At 39.0% G+C, this 18,302-nt stretch overlaps 2 protein-coding genes across 5 annotated transcripts in view; one reads left to right on the top strand and one right to left on the bottom strand.

Moving 5' to 3' along the window:
• LOC127501094 (cytosolic 5'-nucleotidase 3-like) overlaps positions 1 to 18,302 on the top strand; it is a 246,708-nt gene that overhangs the window by 6,787 nt on the left and 221,619 nt on the right. For all 4 annotated transcript variants that reach the window (XR_007926498.1, XM_051872891.1, XM_051872890.1 and 1 more), the window contains exon 2: positions 10,312 to 10,410. Coding sequence is in view for 2 of the 4 variants with exons in the window: in XM_051872891.1 (XP_051728851.1) it covers positions 10,312 to 10,410 (99 nt within the window). In the remaining 2 variants the exon portion in view is untranslated. The remainder of the gene's footprint in view (positions 1 to 10,311; positions 10,411 to 18,302) is intronic.
• The window catches only part of LOC127501085 (uncharacterized), a 194,373-nt gene that overhangs the window by 81,047 nt on the left and 95,024 nt on the right, over positions 1 to 18,302 (bottom strand). The gene's annotated exons all lie outside the window — the stretch shown is intronic.

The following is an 18,302-nucleotide window of genomic DNA, read 5'->3' as shown; positions in this document are numbered from 1 at the left end:
GCTTTCCTAATCAAGTCCAATCAGTATAATCAAACACAGCTGGACTCAAATGAAGGTGTAGAACCATCTCAAGGATGATCAGAAGAAATGGACAGCACCTGAGTTAAATATATGAGTGTCACAGCAAAGGGTCTGAATACTTAGGACCATGTGATATTTCATTTTTTCTTTTTTAATAAATCTGCAACAATTCTGTGTTTTTCTGTCAATATGGGGTGCTGTGTGTACATTAATGAGGAAAAAAAATGAACTTAAATGATTTTAGCAAATGGCTGCAATATAACAAAGAGTGAAAAGGTCTGAATACTTTCCGTACCCACTGTAGATGAAAATACAGTTCAGTGCAAGCTGTGCAGCGCCAAGCTTTTATCTTGTGCTGAAAAAAATCCTTTAAATTCTATTCATAATTAATTTAGCAATAATCATCAGTGATTTTCATACTGTAAAATAACATTTTGGTTGATCAGAAAGTGCAAATTGAATTCAAAATACTGCTGAAATATTAGAATAAAAAAAAAAAAAAATACAATACTGACACTTTTTAAGCGTTACACTTTCGGTCAAGCTCATGTTTGCATTCGCAAACCTTTTGCAGATGAACGCTACATCTGATTAATCTAACACAGGATGCGTTGGGTCGGGATATCAACATTTATTAACATGCTGAATGCGCTGCATATCAATGTTTAGTTTCATGCAATGCCTGATATTGACTGTCTGAGTTATTTGAGATGGTCATATTGCTTTTAGATGTTTCTTTTAAAAAAATAAAAATACTGATGTTATAATAATGCAGCAGTGCTTTTTTCGTCATATTTGTTCAATGGCATAATTTGTATAATTTGTATGGCTTTGAAAACGGGCAGGCAAATTATGGAATCACTTAATAATATAGATGAAAATAAAGCACAGATGTGCCATAAACATAGCATTATAATGAGAACTTTATAGAAATCTACAGTAAATTCTGTCCTTGCCCGTGTTTCAGCGCGCTACCATGAAAGCGCATCATGGTGCAAGCTCTCTCTTACTCTTTCTCTCTCTCTCACTCTTTCTGCATGTAACTTAAAGTTCACTGGCATTTGCATCGTTTTGTGCCAATACAAGTTGTAATATTACGTCTATATTATGTATCTAAGCTATCTGATTAATATCATGGCATAATATCATGGCATAAAGTCACTTTTCACCTCAGGCAGCTATTCCTTTTAGATGCTTCCTTATTAATAACATTGCTGCATCATAATCAATCTAACTGTTCTAATCACGTTTTCATAGACAGGTTTTCAAGTAATATTTTTATTTTTAACATTCATTTTACTAACAGTCTTCAGATATTTTCATTATCTCCATGACGGCCATGCCCCGCCCCCCGCACAGCTCCGCCCCGCCCCGCCCCCCAAGTACTTCATTATTCATTTTTGAAACCTATCAATCGAAATGAAAAATTGTCAAAAATGCCCATCCCTAGATACTACAGTGCACTGTCTGACGCGATACTGTAGTAGACCGTTGCATGGTTATAATTTTCTCTCTTATTTTATCAGTCTTTAAAGAAAAGAAGTTCATAAAGTCATTACTGCTGTGCTGTTTGGAAACATCAGAAGTTGAAGCTTTATTTCTCGTTAATTTAGCCACTGTATCAAATAAATACTTAGGGTTGTGTTTGTTTTCTTCTAAGAGATTTGAAAAATAAGCAGATCTAGCCATTTTTAAGGCCTTTCTGTACTCAATCATGCTCTCTCTCCACGAAATGTGAAAAACCTCTAGTTTTGTTTTCTTCCAGCTGCGCACCATTTTTCTGGCTGCTCTCTTGAGGGCCCGAGTGTGCTCGTTGTACCATGGTGTTGAACTAATTTCCTTAATCTTTTTTAAGCACAAAGGAGCAACTGAGTCTAGTGCGCTGGAAAAGAGAAAGTCAGTAGTTTCTGTTACATCGAGTTCTTCTAAGCTATCTGGTATGCCACGGAAATGAAACTGATCAGGAAGATTATTTATAAAGCAATCTTTAGTGGTAGAAGTGATAGTTCTACCATATTTGTGGCAGAGAGGCGGTTTTGCAGCCTTGGCTAAATGTAGTATACATGAGACTAGATAATGATTTGAGATGTCATCACTCTGCTGCAGAATTTCAATGGCATCAATATCAATTCCATGTGACAATATTAGATCTGAAGTATGATTACGACAATGAGTGGGTCCTGACACGTGTTGTCTAACTCCAGTAGAGTTTAGAATGTCTGTAAATGCCAATCTCAATCTCAATGTGTCTTTTTCATTATCTACATGGATATTAAAATCACCAACAATTAGGACTTTATCCACAGCCAGTACTAACTCTGATAAAAAAAAATCAGCAAATTCTTTGATAAAGTCTGTTTGGTGCCCTGGTGGCCTGTATACAGTAGCCAGCACAAATGTCAAACGGGATTTGTCTCTTACATTACATAATGTTACATAAAGCAACATCACTTCGAATGAATTATATTTGAAAGTAGGGATGTCAATTTACACAAATCTCCATGATCGTTCGTCGTTTAAATTAACGACCAATTAATTGATTAATCGTTAGCCTGAATACTGCAATAAGCGTCTACTGCAGTGGCTTCTAGTCAACAGCATGACTGCTGCTCAAAACACCATGTTCCTCACCAAATGAATGAGAAGGGTTTTAATCTAAATAAAGGGCTAGTAGAATTGTAAAATGAATGAGTCGATGTGATTGATCATTTAATTAAATTACTTATTTAATAATCAAACATAACGACTGATACAACGTGTCACCAACACCGCCTATTCACACGCTCTTCCTGGAACAACACGCTGAAAACGGCAACTAAACTAAATGAATTTACAACGATTTATTACAGTAGTGTTCTCATTAATGACAGTCCCAGTCATAGTTATTATTAGTCGTGCATTGCTGCTTGAGCTGCGCACACTGAAGTGCTGAATGAACACCGGTAAACTGGAGCACTTTGCTAGCACATTATTTAAAGAAACACATCCTATATGAGCTTAATATTATAATATTACAGATTTTATCTGCACAAAATGACTCGAATGTACAACTGAACTTGAACTAAGTTACGTGCTATTCAGAATGTGACTAATGTTGTGGACGCGCTCTTCCTGGAGCAACGTCATGAAACAAGGCAACTAAATCCAAATAGTTCACAATGTTTTGTTACAATATTGTTCTCTTTATAACGTTATGCAATATGACAGTCCCGATCATAGTTATTAGTCATGCATTGCTGTTTGAGCTGCATGCGCTGAAGCTGAAGATGATCACCGGTAGGGCTGCACGATAATGGTTAAACTGATAATCATGATTATTTTGCTCAAAATTATAATCACGATTATTAATCACGATTATTCTGTCAAAAAGGGTAATGTAGTTATGGCCATTTTGCACGTTCTTTACCAACCTACATTTCACCCAAAAGGCCTGTAGGTGGCACACCGACTTCATTTATATGGGAGTAGAACTGTTGCAAAATTCCAAATAAATAGATCATGATCCACAAATATATGTTAGGAGTTTTACAAAAATTAATTAAATTCACAAATAAATAAAATGAGATTTGCTAATAAAAAACATATTCACAAATATGTTTTTATGTCACAAGCACAACTCTGCCTGCATTTATTTGTGAATCGCCACCTTGTGGATCTCTTCCTGCGCATTTGTGAATCACCTCACGCATTTGTGGATTCTGAAACAATTCTAGTGTCACGACTGCAGACAAATCCACAAATAGGTCGACTCCACCCACCGACTACTCAAGCCAATCAGATAACGGCCATGTTGCGCTGACCAATCGCAGCACACTCTCGCTACAACCAATCACGTTTTGCTTTACAATCGGGGCGGGAACAGATTCTGAAAGGAGCTCCGTACTATTCCACCATGAGCGCTTCGATCGGATTGAGCTGTTTGTGTGATAAAAACACCCTGTTTGCAAAATGTAACAGACGTTATTGTGATTAATCTTTTAATTTGTTTTGTACATATTTTTGTGGGTGTAATTATATATAAGGTCTGCATTATCCGTCTTACAAAAAGAGGGCTCTTATTTTGACGGGTATTATGGTCTGAGTGTTACTGAACACTGCAGTAATGAACAAGAAAACATGTCGTGCACATTATTATGGTTCATCAGAGTTTTCTTACGGATAGAAAGTTTACCAGTTTGTTAAGCAACCCTGAAAAGGCATAAGCACTTACAGTGATTTTCTGGAGTTAAAAACGGACATTTCATGGTAGCTAATGTACAATAAATCTTAATGAAACTCATCAGTAAAGTTTCAACCATCATTCGGACAGGGTCCGCTACACAAAAGATTTTTGGAGTATATGCTTCATATTGCCATCAGGATCATTGAATCGGGATAAAGGCTATGCACGAATTATGATCATTCACAGATCCCCAGCTATAACACGTCTACCTGACGCGAGCAGTGCGGCACGGCGCAATGCAGCAAATAGAAGGTATTATAATAATTATAAACAAACGGATTACATTATTAGTGTCCATATATTGAACACAAGGATTTATCACAAGGTTAAATCCAGTTAATAGCTAATTATTGAGGCATTCTGTTCAATCTTGAATAACGTGACGCTTCCATAACGCATCTGTTTCCAATATACCTTTGTTGTTCCCATAACAGAGAGCACTTTTTCTCTGGCATTTTTAAATGGCACATAAAATATAATAGTTTGGCTTGGCTTGACACACAGTCTAATGGTCTAACGAAATATAAATTTTAAACCTCTTTTTACTGTACAAATGTTTAAGAACCCTATACTTCCTTTCTAAGCAAACGCAGGAAGAGACCGCCCCTGATTGTAAAGCAAAACGTGATTGGTTGTAGCGAAAGTGTGCTGTGATTGGTCAGCACAACGTGGCCGTTATCTGATTGGCTTGAGTAGTCGGTGGGTGGAGTCGACCTATTTGTGGATTTGTCTGCAGCCGTGATGCTAGAATTGTTTCAGAATCCACAAATGTGTGAGGTGATTCACAAATGCGCAGGAAGAAATCCACAAATGCGTGCAGCGATCCACAAATGCACGGAAAGCAATTCACAAATGTAGAGGTGGTGATTCACAAATAAATGCAGGCAGAGTTGTGCTTGTGACATAAAAACATATTTGTGAATGTTTTTTTTTATTAGCAAATCTCATTTTATTTATTTGTGAATTCAATTAATTTTTGTGACACTCCTAACATCTATTTGTGGATCTCATTCTGTTCATTTGTGCATACGATTATTTTTTGTGAATATCTTTACATTTATTTGTGGATCGTAATCTATTTATTTGGAATTTTGTTACAGTTCTACCCCCATACATTTAACCAACTATGATAACTTTGTTATATGGTAAATCAATACAAAACACATGGTTTTGGTGAGCGCTTTGTAATCTGTATTCATATTAGATTTTTAAAGCAACACAATTCGTTTGCAAATGAGACAAACCACAGATCCAGGTTGCCCTGCAAATTCGTAAAGCAAAGAACGATGCTTTTTGATATATTTAAAAAAAAACTGTCCCCTGGTATCCGCAGGGCGCATTAAAAATTTAAAAATTGGCATTAAAAAAGCATTACATTAGATTTGATGAAACCTGCAGAAACCCTGTGGGGACATTCTAAAATGCTTAACATGGCTTAATGTACTAAGACAGTGATCTTAATAGACCAAACTCAGTATACATCATACTAATAAACAGTACTAGCCTATGTATAGAGGTGTAAATCGGATGGTTCATCATGATTCAATACAATATCGATTCTCATAACCAGCGATACGATATTTTCCGATACCTCAAAAAGTTCTGTGATACGATTACGATACGATTCGATTCGATCAATATTTCGATATTATGAGCCTGTTTTACAAAACCAGTTAAATATTTATTAACTCAGAACTGCAACCAAAATATATAACAAACATTTATTTCAAAATTTGACCTGAACCCTGATTGGGACATCCACAAATAAAAAATTCACACAGTAATATAATGACAGCTTATGACATGATAACAGTCATGAAAGTATTTTAGTTCTGTGCTAAAATACTGATAAACAAGGAATATATATATATATATATACACATATACACACGCGCGCACACACACAATTAAAAGACGTTTCTTTTAAATGTATAGCGCAGCTTTTTAATGAAGCAACAACATATTATAGTTAGGACAAAACAAGACAGGCTATTAATATTCTTTCATTGTGCAAATTTATTATAAAGGCTCTAGTACAGAGCGCTACAAAGCACTTATGCCCATCCCGTGTGCAGAATGATGCGCTTGAAGCAACACATAGTCACAGCGCGCGACGCTCCTACGCTGCAGTTTATTGAGCATTTTCTTTTAACAGTTTTAAATTTCAGTTACTGTGTGTGTGATGAACGATTCATAGCGCTCAGTTCTCCAGTGTTGTGATCTAACAGACACTGTCTGAGATGTGTGCGTGCTGCTTTTTGCAAGGCTTTAAACACGAGCAAATTATAAACTTTCGTGAAGATTCAGCACTGGCTCGATCGGGACAGTGACAGTTCAATCTACTGTCCCGAGTGTCTTTCACAAGTTCTGAAAGGTAGTTTAAACGAGGATGCACGCATTGGCGATAATGCATAGTAGAGATCGACCGATATGGGATTTTCTATAACCGATGTTTAGAGGTCAGGGTCAGCCGATGGCCGATATGTGCTGCCGATTTTTAGGGCTGATATCTTGAAGTTTTCCCCTTCATTTGCATGCTAAAATGTCACACTAATAATAAGTGGATGCACAACATTTCTAAACTTAACATCATTTATTGAACACTGACTTGATTTACGTAAAAGTTTTAGAGCATTTACCAAGCTGGATTTTTCAAGTTTGTTGGCCCCCCCCCGCGAGCCGAAAGTCAGAGGCCCCCCGAAGGAAGGTTCAACCACGAAGTGGAGCCAATGGATATCACACAAGAAGCAACGTGCAAACTTTGCGGAAAAGTTATGCCGGTAAAAGCTTAACCTCGGTCAGTATTCAAAGTGAAAGTAAAAGTGACGTGGCTGCCTGACGCTGCATTAACGGAGCATTTTCTCTCAGAGACGAATTTCAACATAATATGCTGATAACGGTATATAACTGTCTTAATTTATTCCATAATTTCCTTTGTGGCCCGTACATATAGTCAAAAAAAATGAGAAGAATAGTATTTCGTGTTAAACAGCTCATTGTATAATAGACCTAAAAAATGTTTAAAACATTTTCAAAGAGGAGCTGATAGCCTAATCTTTTATTATCCTTACAGCACGTCAGTTATGCGGTGATGCGCTGTGAAATTATTGCGGGGCAAATTTATTATAATATTACTTTAATAATAAAAGTAGCTTACCTAATAGTAATAATAATAGACTAGAAGAATGTAACAGGCTTACATTAATTGGAAATGCCAAATCCTCTTAATATTGACAATATTTGTTGGAGTAACGTAGCCCTCAATCACGCTGTAGTGTTTGTGAGAGCTGCCGCCTTCTCCACCCCAAGCACAGAGTGAAATTCTCCGACTCCGATACAGGAAAAATAAAACAGAACTTATAACATTGGGGCTAATATGTTAGCAAGCAAGCTGCTGGTAGTTTTGGACTACAGTCCTTAAAGTTAACTACAAGTAAGCGAACCTTCAACAGCTGTAGCATTATGCCAGTTCCCGACGGTTCTATGCTATCCGTTGTTTCTTTCACCACGTGAAGCAACACTTCATAGATTACTAGTAATATATAGTAAATATATGGCCATAGGACTTTGAAATATCAGAATTTAAGCCTTAGGCTACCTTTATCTCCCAGGACTGTTGTTGAATCTTCCAAAAGTTTCAATTCACATGTGGCAGCAGCACATTCTACCGCACCAATAACACAAGGCTGCCTGCGGACGTGCCTGGCTTTAAATCGGCGCTACTAAACACGGATATCGGCCGATGCCGATATCTTAAAAAAAGACAAATATCGACCCGATATATCGGTCGACCTCTAATGGATAGACTGATATTGTGTTAAATGTGGAGAGTGTTAAAACAAAGGTGCTTCTATAAAATAGCCCACAGGTATCGATTTTTTTTTACGCGTGGCATCGATGCATCATATCGTTAGACATTAGATTGATGTATCGATCTATATCGATGTATTGTTACACCCCCACCTATGTACAGAAAAGCAGTTGAGCCCAGAATTTCATGTAAAGCATTTTTCTCCCATAGAAAATGCTTAACATGGTTTAATGTACTAAGGCAGTGATATTAAAAGACCAAACTCCGTAAACATCATACTAATAAAGCTGATGAGCCCAGAATATGAACGCAATACGTTTAATTATATGTTAAGTGTTTTCCTCCTATAGAAAATCGTTATAAAGAAAAAACTTAACGTCACTTAATGTAGCCTACTAAGTGATATTAAAAGATCAAATTCTGCACAAACCAATTTTTCTGTATAGTATGCTTTATTAGTGTTTACTAAGTTTGGTCTTTTAATGTCACTGTCTTAGTAAATTAAGCCACGTTAAGCGTTTTATGGGAGAAAATGCTTAATTAAACGTGTTGTGTTCATATTCTGGGTTTATATGCTTTTCTGTACATAGTATGCTTTAATCAGTATGGTGTTCACCAAGTTTGGTTTGTTAATAACACTGTCTTAGTAAATTAAGCCACGTTAAGCAAATTATGTTCATTTTCCCGATTGAATTGTCACATAGGTTGCAAAAGTGCATTTATTCTGCAAACAGTAAGGTGGAGATCCATGTTTCATGTGTTGAAATTCATCGTTGAAGGTTTGATCATGGCAGATTTAGTCACACAAATAGTACAAGTGGCTTATGAAGAAACAAAGACTGGCTGTATGACACTTTCATTGAAGCAGAATTTCGCTGTGGAGATTGCTAAACTCCAGCGCACGTTTGTTTTCAGATCATCAGCGCTTCTTCCGCATTTAGAGGGAGCGTGTGCACAGAATTGCCAGATTGCACAGATTAAGTAAAACACAGAGTAGGCAGTATATCTTTTTAAGTGAAAAGCTCTGTTTGGGGGATTTAAGCTCTTTGCATCTAGCAACCACAAGCATGACTGCTAGTGGAGGCTTGTTACCAATGCAAGATATTGCAAATCCCAAAGAAAAAACACATTTTCAGGATAAATAACGAGCGGGCCAATATCGTGATTACAAAATAATTGTCAATCGAGAGACGCAGATATAGTTATTGCGATTAAAATTCGAGTTAATTGTGCAGCCCTAATCACCGGCATGCTTTACTACCATGTTAATTCTTAACCAAATGCATCCTATATGAGATAAATCAGATCTAGATACTCCTACATAAAATAAACACATTATTACAACTTACATTTGCTCAAAACAAAAGGCTGCGAATGCACACGCAAACTTATAGTTATGAAGGTGTAACTCTAGCTGTAAAATGGTCCCAAACATAACTCCAGCTTCATTTTTCCTCATGTCTGCTTTACAAGTTTTGCGGTTGAGCAGCACGCGCGCGCATGACCCTGCTTAATCGATGATCGATAAGTTTTAGCGATTAAATGTATTATCGACAATTAATCGATCATCTATTAATCGTTAACATCCCTATCTGAAAGACTTTTGAGTAGTACTTTCGTAACTTTCATAAGTGTAGCAGATCCCATCCGAATAATGACCAAAACTTTACTGATGTTTTATTAAGTTTATTGCGTCCATTTTCACTCTAAAAATTCTGCTTAATAAACAGGCAAACTTTAAATCTGCAAAATATCTCTGAGGAACTGCATGCTCTCCATTACCTGTATAGCTCCGTAGAGGAGAACACCCTTCAAAATAAGAGTCATGCATTAGTATTTAACTTACAAAAAAAATATTAAAATTAGGGCTGTCAACGTTAACGCGTGCGATTGATTCAAAATCCTTAACGCGTTAAAATAATTTAACGCAAAAAAATTACGGAAGCATGTGAAATTGCGTCATAACGTAATTAAGTCACGCAATTAGATGATCTTAAAGTCCATGCTGATTATATCAGAGATGGCAGAGAGAATTATTCATTCCAGTGTCTTTTGCTTTAAAACACAAACTCTCTGTCATATTGTGTCATTGTATCTGAAGAACGCGAGCCCTCCCGCATCGTGCTGTTTCTGTCTGAAAGGAACGTCGAAACATCACCGCTGTATGACCAGATGATATGAAAACTATGTTTCTAGGCTGAATACCTTTTATAGATGGCTTGATAATGCTTTATCTTTTCAATTCACAATTTCACAGATTCCTCAGTTATCAAAAAGTTCAGTGAGCATGAGGGACCCTGAGAGGGTGGAACAGATATTGACATCCATGAGAGAGGCTGGATCCAGCACACTACAGGTAAGTATGGCTCCGTTATAATTGATGGATGCTTTTATGTTTCAATTAATGACATGTCAAATGTTACATTGGAAATATTGGTAAGGTCAAAGCCAGGCAGAATGTTCAGAAATCAGGATTGGTGCATGCAGGATAAATGAATGGGTAACAACAATGGCAGTGCCTTACAAGAACAAGTTCGGGAATCAAAAGCTGCTTTTACATTGTCTGGCCAAACCACTCTCTTTGCTTAACCTTTCATTCCGTGCCGATCCGGCCCAGTCAATAGTTTCATTTTTCACTGTGGGGCTGTTAACGGAACTCTTTGGAATATAATACAACCTTATTTCCAGAAAATTTGGGACTTTTTGTAAAATGTAGTAACATCAAGAATCTGTGGTTTGTTAATTCTTTTTAATTTTTATTTAACTGACAAAAGTACAAAGAAAAGATTTTCAATGTTTTCACTGACCAGCTTAACCCTTGGGCTGTGTTGAAAACCCTATCACACTTGTGGTGTTCCCGGTCAAAAATGACCGGCCTGCAACAAATTGCTAATAAATCTCTCGTTATGTTACCTTATCACCAAATATTGTCCAAATTGAAAGAAAACAAGTTGACAAAAAGATTAAATCCAGTTTTTAGTGATAATGCATCATAATGATTTATAAGCAATTTTTTGTAGGCCGGTCATTTTTGACTGGGAACACCACAAGTGTTACAATGTGGAAAAACCCCTCAAAAATTTCCAAAAATTATCAAAAAAAATTTGGGAAGTTGTTAGACTCTGGGTAAGTAAAGTCAGTACATTTTAGTCCAATGCGATAACATTAACTAGCATTTTCAGGTACGGGAAAATACTCTCCGGGTCAAAATGACCCGAACACAACATGAGGGTTAAAGTGTATTTTGTAAATATAAACAAATTTTGATTTTGATGGCTGCAACACACTCCAAAAAAATTGGGACAGAGGCATGTTTACCACTGTGTCACAAGGTTTTTTTTTTTTTTTCTCTCTTCATGATGCCGGCTCAACATTGTGATGTCTGTCAGCAATCAGCGATGGCATCGTCTGTTGGCCCAACCCTATAGCCTATATAGTTAACAATCACTTGTTTACAAAGTGCCATGGGAAGTCAAACTAACTTAAAATGTTCTTATACTGAACTTGTTAATTTCCTGGAAATTAAAATCTCCAAAATCTCTTGGAATATCTGAAAGCCAGGTTTTTCCTAATATCTGTCATTTTACACATGGGGAAAACCGATTGTTTGTCAACAATTCAAGAAGGTCCATATTTTAAAGCTCTTTCTAACTTCTACTCAGCCTTAAAAGTAACATAGTTCTTGTAATTGTTTAACTATAGCATTTGTTACAATAAGGATTACAGGTAAGACCATTGATGGCTCCTCATTACCATTTTTTTTCTTTATTTTTTCTTTATCTATAGCATTTATGAAAAACAGCAACACAGTTAGAAAATATAGCTACAGCATGCCACAGTTATAATATAAATCTTTAGTGAAAAATCTATTCCCATAAGATTTATCTATTATAAATTCTACAACTAGTCAAAATTTGCCACAATAAATACAATAGAACATGATAAGTTCTAGAAGATGTGCTGTCCCGATCTTGAAACACTCTTCATTAACTGCAAACCGTTCTATTCGCCGCGGGAGTTTTGCTCGTTCATTCTGGTGAGTGTCTACATTCCTTCGCAAGTGCACGTGAGCTCGGCTTTACAGATACTCGCTGATATGATCACAGAGAGTGAGCAACAACACCCGGACTCTGTTTTAATCATTCTCGGGGACTTTAATAAAGCGATTCTCTCACGTGAACTTCCAAAATACAGACAGCATGTTACTTGTCCCACCAGAGACAGTAATATACTGGATTACTGTTACATAGCAATAAAGGATGCATATCACTCTGTCCCACGGGCAGCTTTGGGGCTCTCTGATCACTGTTTAGTTCATCTCATACCGACCTACAGGCAGAAACTGAAATCAGCTAAACCTGTAGCAAAGACTGTAAAGAGATGGACCACCGAAACAGAGCGGGCTTTACAAGCCTGTTTCGAATGTACTGATTGGAGTGTTTTTGAAGCTGCTGCCACCGATCTGGACGAGCTCACAGACAGTTACATCATATATCAGTTTCTGTGAGGATTTGTGCATTCCTACAAAGACTCATTTAACTTACAACAACGACAAACCATGGTTCACTGCAAAACTCAGCTAGCTCCGTCAGGCCAAAGAAGATGCTCGCAGAAATGGGGACAGAGTCTTGTACAAACAGGCCAAATAACACTGGAAAAGGAGATCAGAGTGGCAAAGAGGAATTATTCCGATAAGCTTCGGAATCAGTTTTTTTCTAATGACACTGCTTCAGTGTGGAAAGGTCTGAAAGTCATCACCAATTACAAGACACCATCCCCCAGCTCTGTGGAGAATCAACAACTGGCAGACGATCTGAACGAGTTTTATTGCAGGTTTGAAAAAACACCATTCACACTTCCTGTAACCCCCGTCTCCCCCACACCTGCAATTCAATTCAGTGAAGATGACGTGCGGCAGATCTTCAGAAAGAACAAGAGAAGAAAGGCACCAGGCCCAGACAGCATTTCACCAGCCTGTCTGAAAACCTGCACTGACCCATCTTCAACAGATCACTGGAGCTGTACGAAAATCTCTGCGCCCACCTCTGTCTGTCAGTGGATCACCAGCTTCCTGACAGACAGGCAGCAGCTAGTGAGGCTGGGAAAATTCTCATCCAGTACCCGCACCATCAGCACCGGCGCCCCTCAGGGCTGTGTTCTCTCCCCACTGTTCTTCTCCCTGTACACCAATGACTGCATCTCTAAAGACCCCTCTGTCAAGCTCCTGAAGTTTGCAGATGACACCACACTGATCGGCCTTATCCAGGACGGTGACGAGTCTGCTTACAGACTGGAGGTTGAACAGCTGGCTGTCTGGTGCAGTCTTAACAACCTGGAGCTCAACGTGCTCAAGACAATGGAGATGATCGTGGACTTCAGGAGAAACCCCCCTGCTCTCCCCCCACTCACCATCATGAACAGCACTGTGACTGCAGTGGAGTCATTCAGGTTCCTGGGCACCACAATCTCCTAGGACCTGAAGTGGGACAACCACATTGAGTCCATTGTGAAAAAGGCCCAGCAGAGGTTGTACTTTTTTCGCCAGCTGAGGAAGTTCAACCTACCACAGGAGCTGCTGAAACAGTTTTACTCTGCCATCATTGAATCCATCCTCTGCACTTCTATATCTGTCTGGTTCAGCTCAGCTACCAAATCTGACCTCAGAAGACTACAGAGGGTAGTCCGGTCTGCTGAGCGAATCATTGGTACAACCCTCCCCACTCTCCAAAAACTGTACTTATCCAGAGTGAGAAAAAGGGCAAAGAAAATCACTCTGGACCCCTCACATCCAGCACACTCCCTCTTTGAACTGTTGCCATCTGGTCGATGCTACAGAGCTCTGAGCACCAGAACGACCAGACACAGGAACAGTTTCTTCCCTCAGGCAATCCATCTCATGTACACTTGACAAACACAGAACACACAACACTATTATACATTATTTACTTAAAACACATACTTATTTATATTTCCAATTTGCACACATCATAACTGTACATACAAATTGTCTATATTTTGTTTTTTGCTTTTTTTGCACTTCGTCTATCTTGTATATTATTCTTTTATTCTTTTTATTATCTGTCGCTGTCACTCTGTTGCACTGTGGAGCTTCTGTCACTAAAACAAATTCCTAGTATGTGTAAACATACCTGGCATTAAAGCTCTTTCTGATTCTGATTCTAAATGTGGTCATGAGTTTAAAAAGCTTGAAGGATGACGTTTTCCCCTCTTTTTATTGGTCATTTTTGCAGCGGTTTTAGATCATATTCGACTTTCTCCATAACGTTTTACTATATTCTCAATAGAATTCAAATGGGTTGCAGTTGCACATTTTATTATCAGCTTCACGTAGGAACTATGCAAATCTTAACACTTTTGGAGTGTGGTGGTGAATGTGTGGTGATTCGCGGCACTCTTGAAATTAAAATTATTAAAAATTATGTACATTTATAACACTATACATTGTATCTCTCTATTTTTTTTCTCTTTTTGAAAGTTGTGAAAACACAATTGTGTAGTTTTTCTTTTTCTATCTGTGCAAATGGAAACACAAAAAATATATTTAATGAAGTCTCTCATTCACCGCTATAAAAGTTAACCCAACTATGACGACTTCCGCTTCTGAGAAACCTGGAAATGTGAAAAGGGTCTATTTGGGCTTTAGTCGCAGTCATATTGCGTAGACAATTGGTCCGTTCAGTTTGCTTGATGTAAACAATTAATTAATAGTCTGATTCTTCGGTGTGCACTCAGAGTACCGGCAACATGTGAGAAGTGCTGGTACGCAAGAAAAAGTAATCTCTATTTTACTGATTAAAATAGAGATATGCCGATACTGCGTACTGGTGCGTACCCGTTCACTTCAAGCACTGTTTTAAACAACAATCAACAACAAACATTCACATATCAACATAACTAACAACACAGCACGCATACAGACATTGTGCTTTTACATCGTGTACATATAAAGAAAAAAAGAGAGAAAGTAACATCAGTAAATCACAAGCGAAACCTGACACCTGATATTCTGGCAACTGGGGCACAAATTGAAACTCTCTGCTACCCGAAATACTTGCGAATTTGGGCCAAATCTGGATGGAGTTCCATACCATTGGGTGCAAAGATTTTGAGTCTAGACTCAGGGGTAAGTGTGCGAATAGGAGAGCTGGAAGCGAGGAAGAAAGGCAGGCCTGAGGGTGACCTATAGAGAATGATTCCTCGAGTACAGCAAGTAACAGAGGCTTTTCTCCGATTCTATGTTATCATCAGAGGGAACTTGGGGCATAATAAATTTCGGATGAATATAGGGCTGTATAGAATTGTTCAAAGTCTGAATCAATTTCTAATTTATCCTGCCGTCATCTCCACGTATAGATGTTATAATATTTGTAGTTGAATATTGTCTTGTTTGTTATGCAAGAATTTTCCCAGATTTGTCACTGTTCATATAATTTAGAGTAAGATTGAAGCAGAAGTCTTTCTGTCTGTTCAGATGTTATTAGATCAATCTCTGTCTGTAGCTTTGTTCTTTCCTTAAATTTCGGGCGAGGGCTTGTTTGCAAATTTCAAGTCTTATTGTTTAAGGTGCCCTGATTATGGATTTTTGAAAATTACCTTTCATGGGGTGTGTAACATAGCTCTAAGTGAATGAAAACATCCTGCAAAGTTTTAAATCTGAAAGTGCACTGTATATAAAGTTATTGTCTCTCAAAAGTAAGAGTCGACTCTGAGTCATATAAACGAGTCATTTGTAAAACAAATCCCAAGCCGTTTCGTTGTGACGTCACAACGAAACATTAGCATATTGCCCGTCCATTTATTGCGCGCGCAGACGCTAGGGAAAATTAATTTTTTCAACAATACCACAGCAGTACAATCTTTTGTTGTGTTCCCGTCATTTTACTGACGACTGCTTCTCAAACCTCTGGGAATTTAATGCAGGATTCACAAAATGCTTGGTCATAAAATATGAATCAATGCCCAGTTTATTTGGACCAGCTTCCTCCTCTGAATCTCAACCTGTAAGTATGATTAATAATTGATGTTTATATTTTCTAGCGATCGTTCAAAATACATAGTTTTGTATGTTATGTTGTGTAATGTACACCCTAGTCTGTATGTCTCCTGCTAACCGGCTAACTCACATTTCTGTAGTTCTGCTATTCAGATGTGGGTCTAATATTGTCTTAAAATGTGTTGATTAATGCAGCTTGTCTGTCTTATTACTTGGAGTAATGATCAAGGATGGAGCACGACTTTTGTTTACAAATTATAATGCATTATCAGCTATTCACGTTTGTGCTCAGCTAACGTGAGAGTTTACAACATAGTTGTGGGTGTGGTTCGCTAAAAATAATCGTATGCACAAATGAATTGAATGAGATCCATAAATATATGTTAGGAGTTCCACAAAAATTAAATTCACAAATAAATAAAATGAGATTTACTAATAAAAAACATATTCACAAATATGTTTTTATGTCACAAGCACAGTTCCCTTTCGATACTTCAGTCATACTGCGTGTGGGAAAAACTCCTTTTTTCCTCGATACTGAAGCCTTATTCAACAACGCAGTGTAACTGCACGGCCATTGGTTCAAACTGGAAAACTTTTTGAACCAATGACGGCGCGGCAGAGCTGCACGAGCCTATGGCAATGCAGTGCACCAAAGCCCGCCAAAATGGGCGGGGCGACTGGCTATATAAGCGGGCATTTCGCCATAGGATTTCAGATCTTTCTCCTTCAGCGACGATGATGCTTTCTTCGCTGGACTTTGAGACTGAACGCCTTTTCTCGCCGTTGAAGAGGTAACGCAGTGGACCAGCTGAGACTCGCGACCGCCTGCAGCGCCGGCGCTCTCGCAGACTGCCCGCTCTCGAGTTCGCCGCTTCCGGTTTCTTAGCGCTACCTCTGCCGCCATCCGGCGAGCGATTTAAAGAGCTATTTACAGCGGTTTTAACTGCTTAAAAGAGCAATTTCTCCGCCGTTTTCACGGCGATCGCCGCTCTGCGGATCGTCGCTCTCTAGCAGCAGTTCACCGCGCCACTCACGAGCCGCCTTCAGCATCTGAGAGCACTCGTTTCAGCTCCTCCCCTGCAGTCTTCCATCAGGTCAGTATACAGAGCTTATTTTTCTATATATATTCTCGCTGGCGTTTGTTTCAAAATGCTGTGCCTCCGAACACCTCATTTGCCGGGTCCGCCCCCGCAAACCGCGTTCGTCGAGGACGAGTGCTCTCATTACGAGAGCACTAGAGTGAGCTTATTCTGACTCTCAGCTGAATTTGACATGATACTCTCCCCTGACTTAGGTGAGACTCATGATACATATTCAATCTGATAGAGTGCATTTCTCCGGGGTTTGTCATAATGCCGAATCTCAGCGCGTCGCTTGCCGGTCCCGTCCCCGCAAGCTGCGTTCATTGAGAAATATGACATGACGCTCTTCCCCGACTCGGGTGAGACCCATGTTATATATATTCAGTTGATATAGCATATTTCTGCCGTGTTTGCTGAGTTTCTCAGCGTGTCACTTGCCGGTTCATCTCGCAAGCCACGTTCATTGGGAATGAGCGTTCTCACAACGAGGACGCAAGAGCATATTTATTGGTGTTTGTCTTAAAATGCTGAGTCTCTCAGCACGCCGCTTGCCAGCCCTGCCCCTGCAAGCCGCGTTCATTGAGGACGTATGTGCTCACTGAAGAGCGAACTCAGTGCTCACTTATGCTCAGCTGAACATGACATTTGCTCTCTGTTTATTATGCTGGATCTCTGTACACGTTGCTTGCTGGCACCGCCCCCGCAAGCTGCGTTCATTGAGGAAGAGTGGTCTCACTTCTGACACCGCTCAGCTGAATATGACATGACGCTCTCCCCTGACCCAGGTGGGACTCATGCTCCTTCAGATTGAATATATATCATATTTCTGCTGTGTTTGCTGAGTTTCTCAGCGCATTGCTTGCCGGTTTCACCCCGCAAGCCGCGTTCATTGAGAATGAGCATTCCCACTATGAGGACGCAAGAGCATATTTTTCCAGTGCTTGTTTTAAAATGCCGAGCCTCTCAGCGCGTCGCTTGCCGGCCCCGCCCCTGCAAGCCGCGTTCATTGAGGACGAACGCTCTCTCTGAGAGAGCGAGCTCAATGCTCATTTATGCTCAGCTGGACATGACATATGCTCTCATGTTTATTGTGCTGGACCTCTGTGCGTGTCGCTTGCTGGTCCCGCTCCACAAGCCGCGTTCATTGAG

The sequence above is a fragment of the Ctenopharyngodon idella genome, chromosome 19 (assembly GCF_019924925.1).
Source record: "Ctenopharyngodon idella isolate HZGC_01 chromosome 19, HZGC01, whole genome shotgun sequence".
NCBI classification, from domain to species: Eukaryota; Metazoa; Chordata; class Actinopteri; order Cypriniformes; family Xenocyprididae; genus Ctenopharyngodon; species Ctenopharyngodon idella.
The sequence above is the reverse complement of the archived record's forward strand: the minus strand, read 5'-3'. Positions and strand labels throughout refer to the sequence as shown.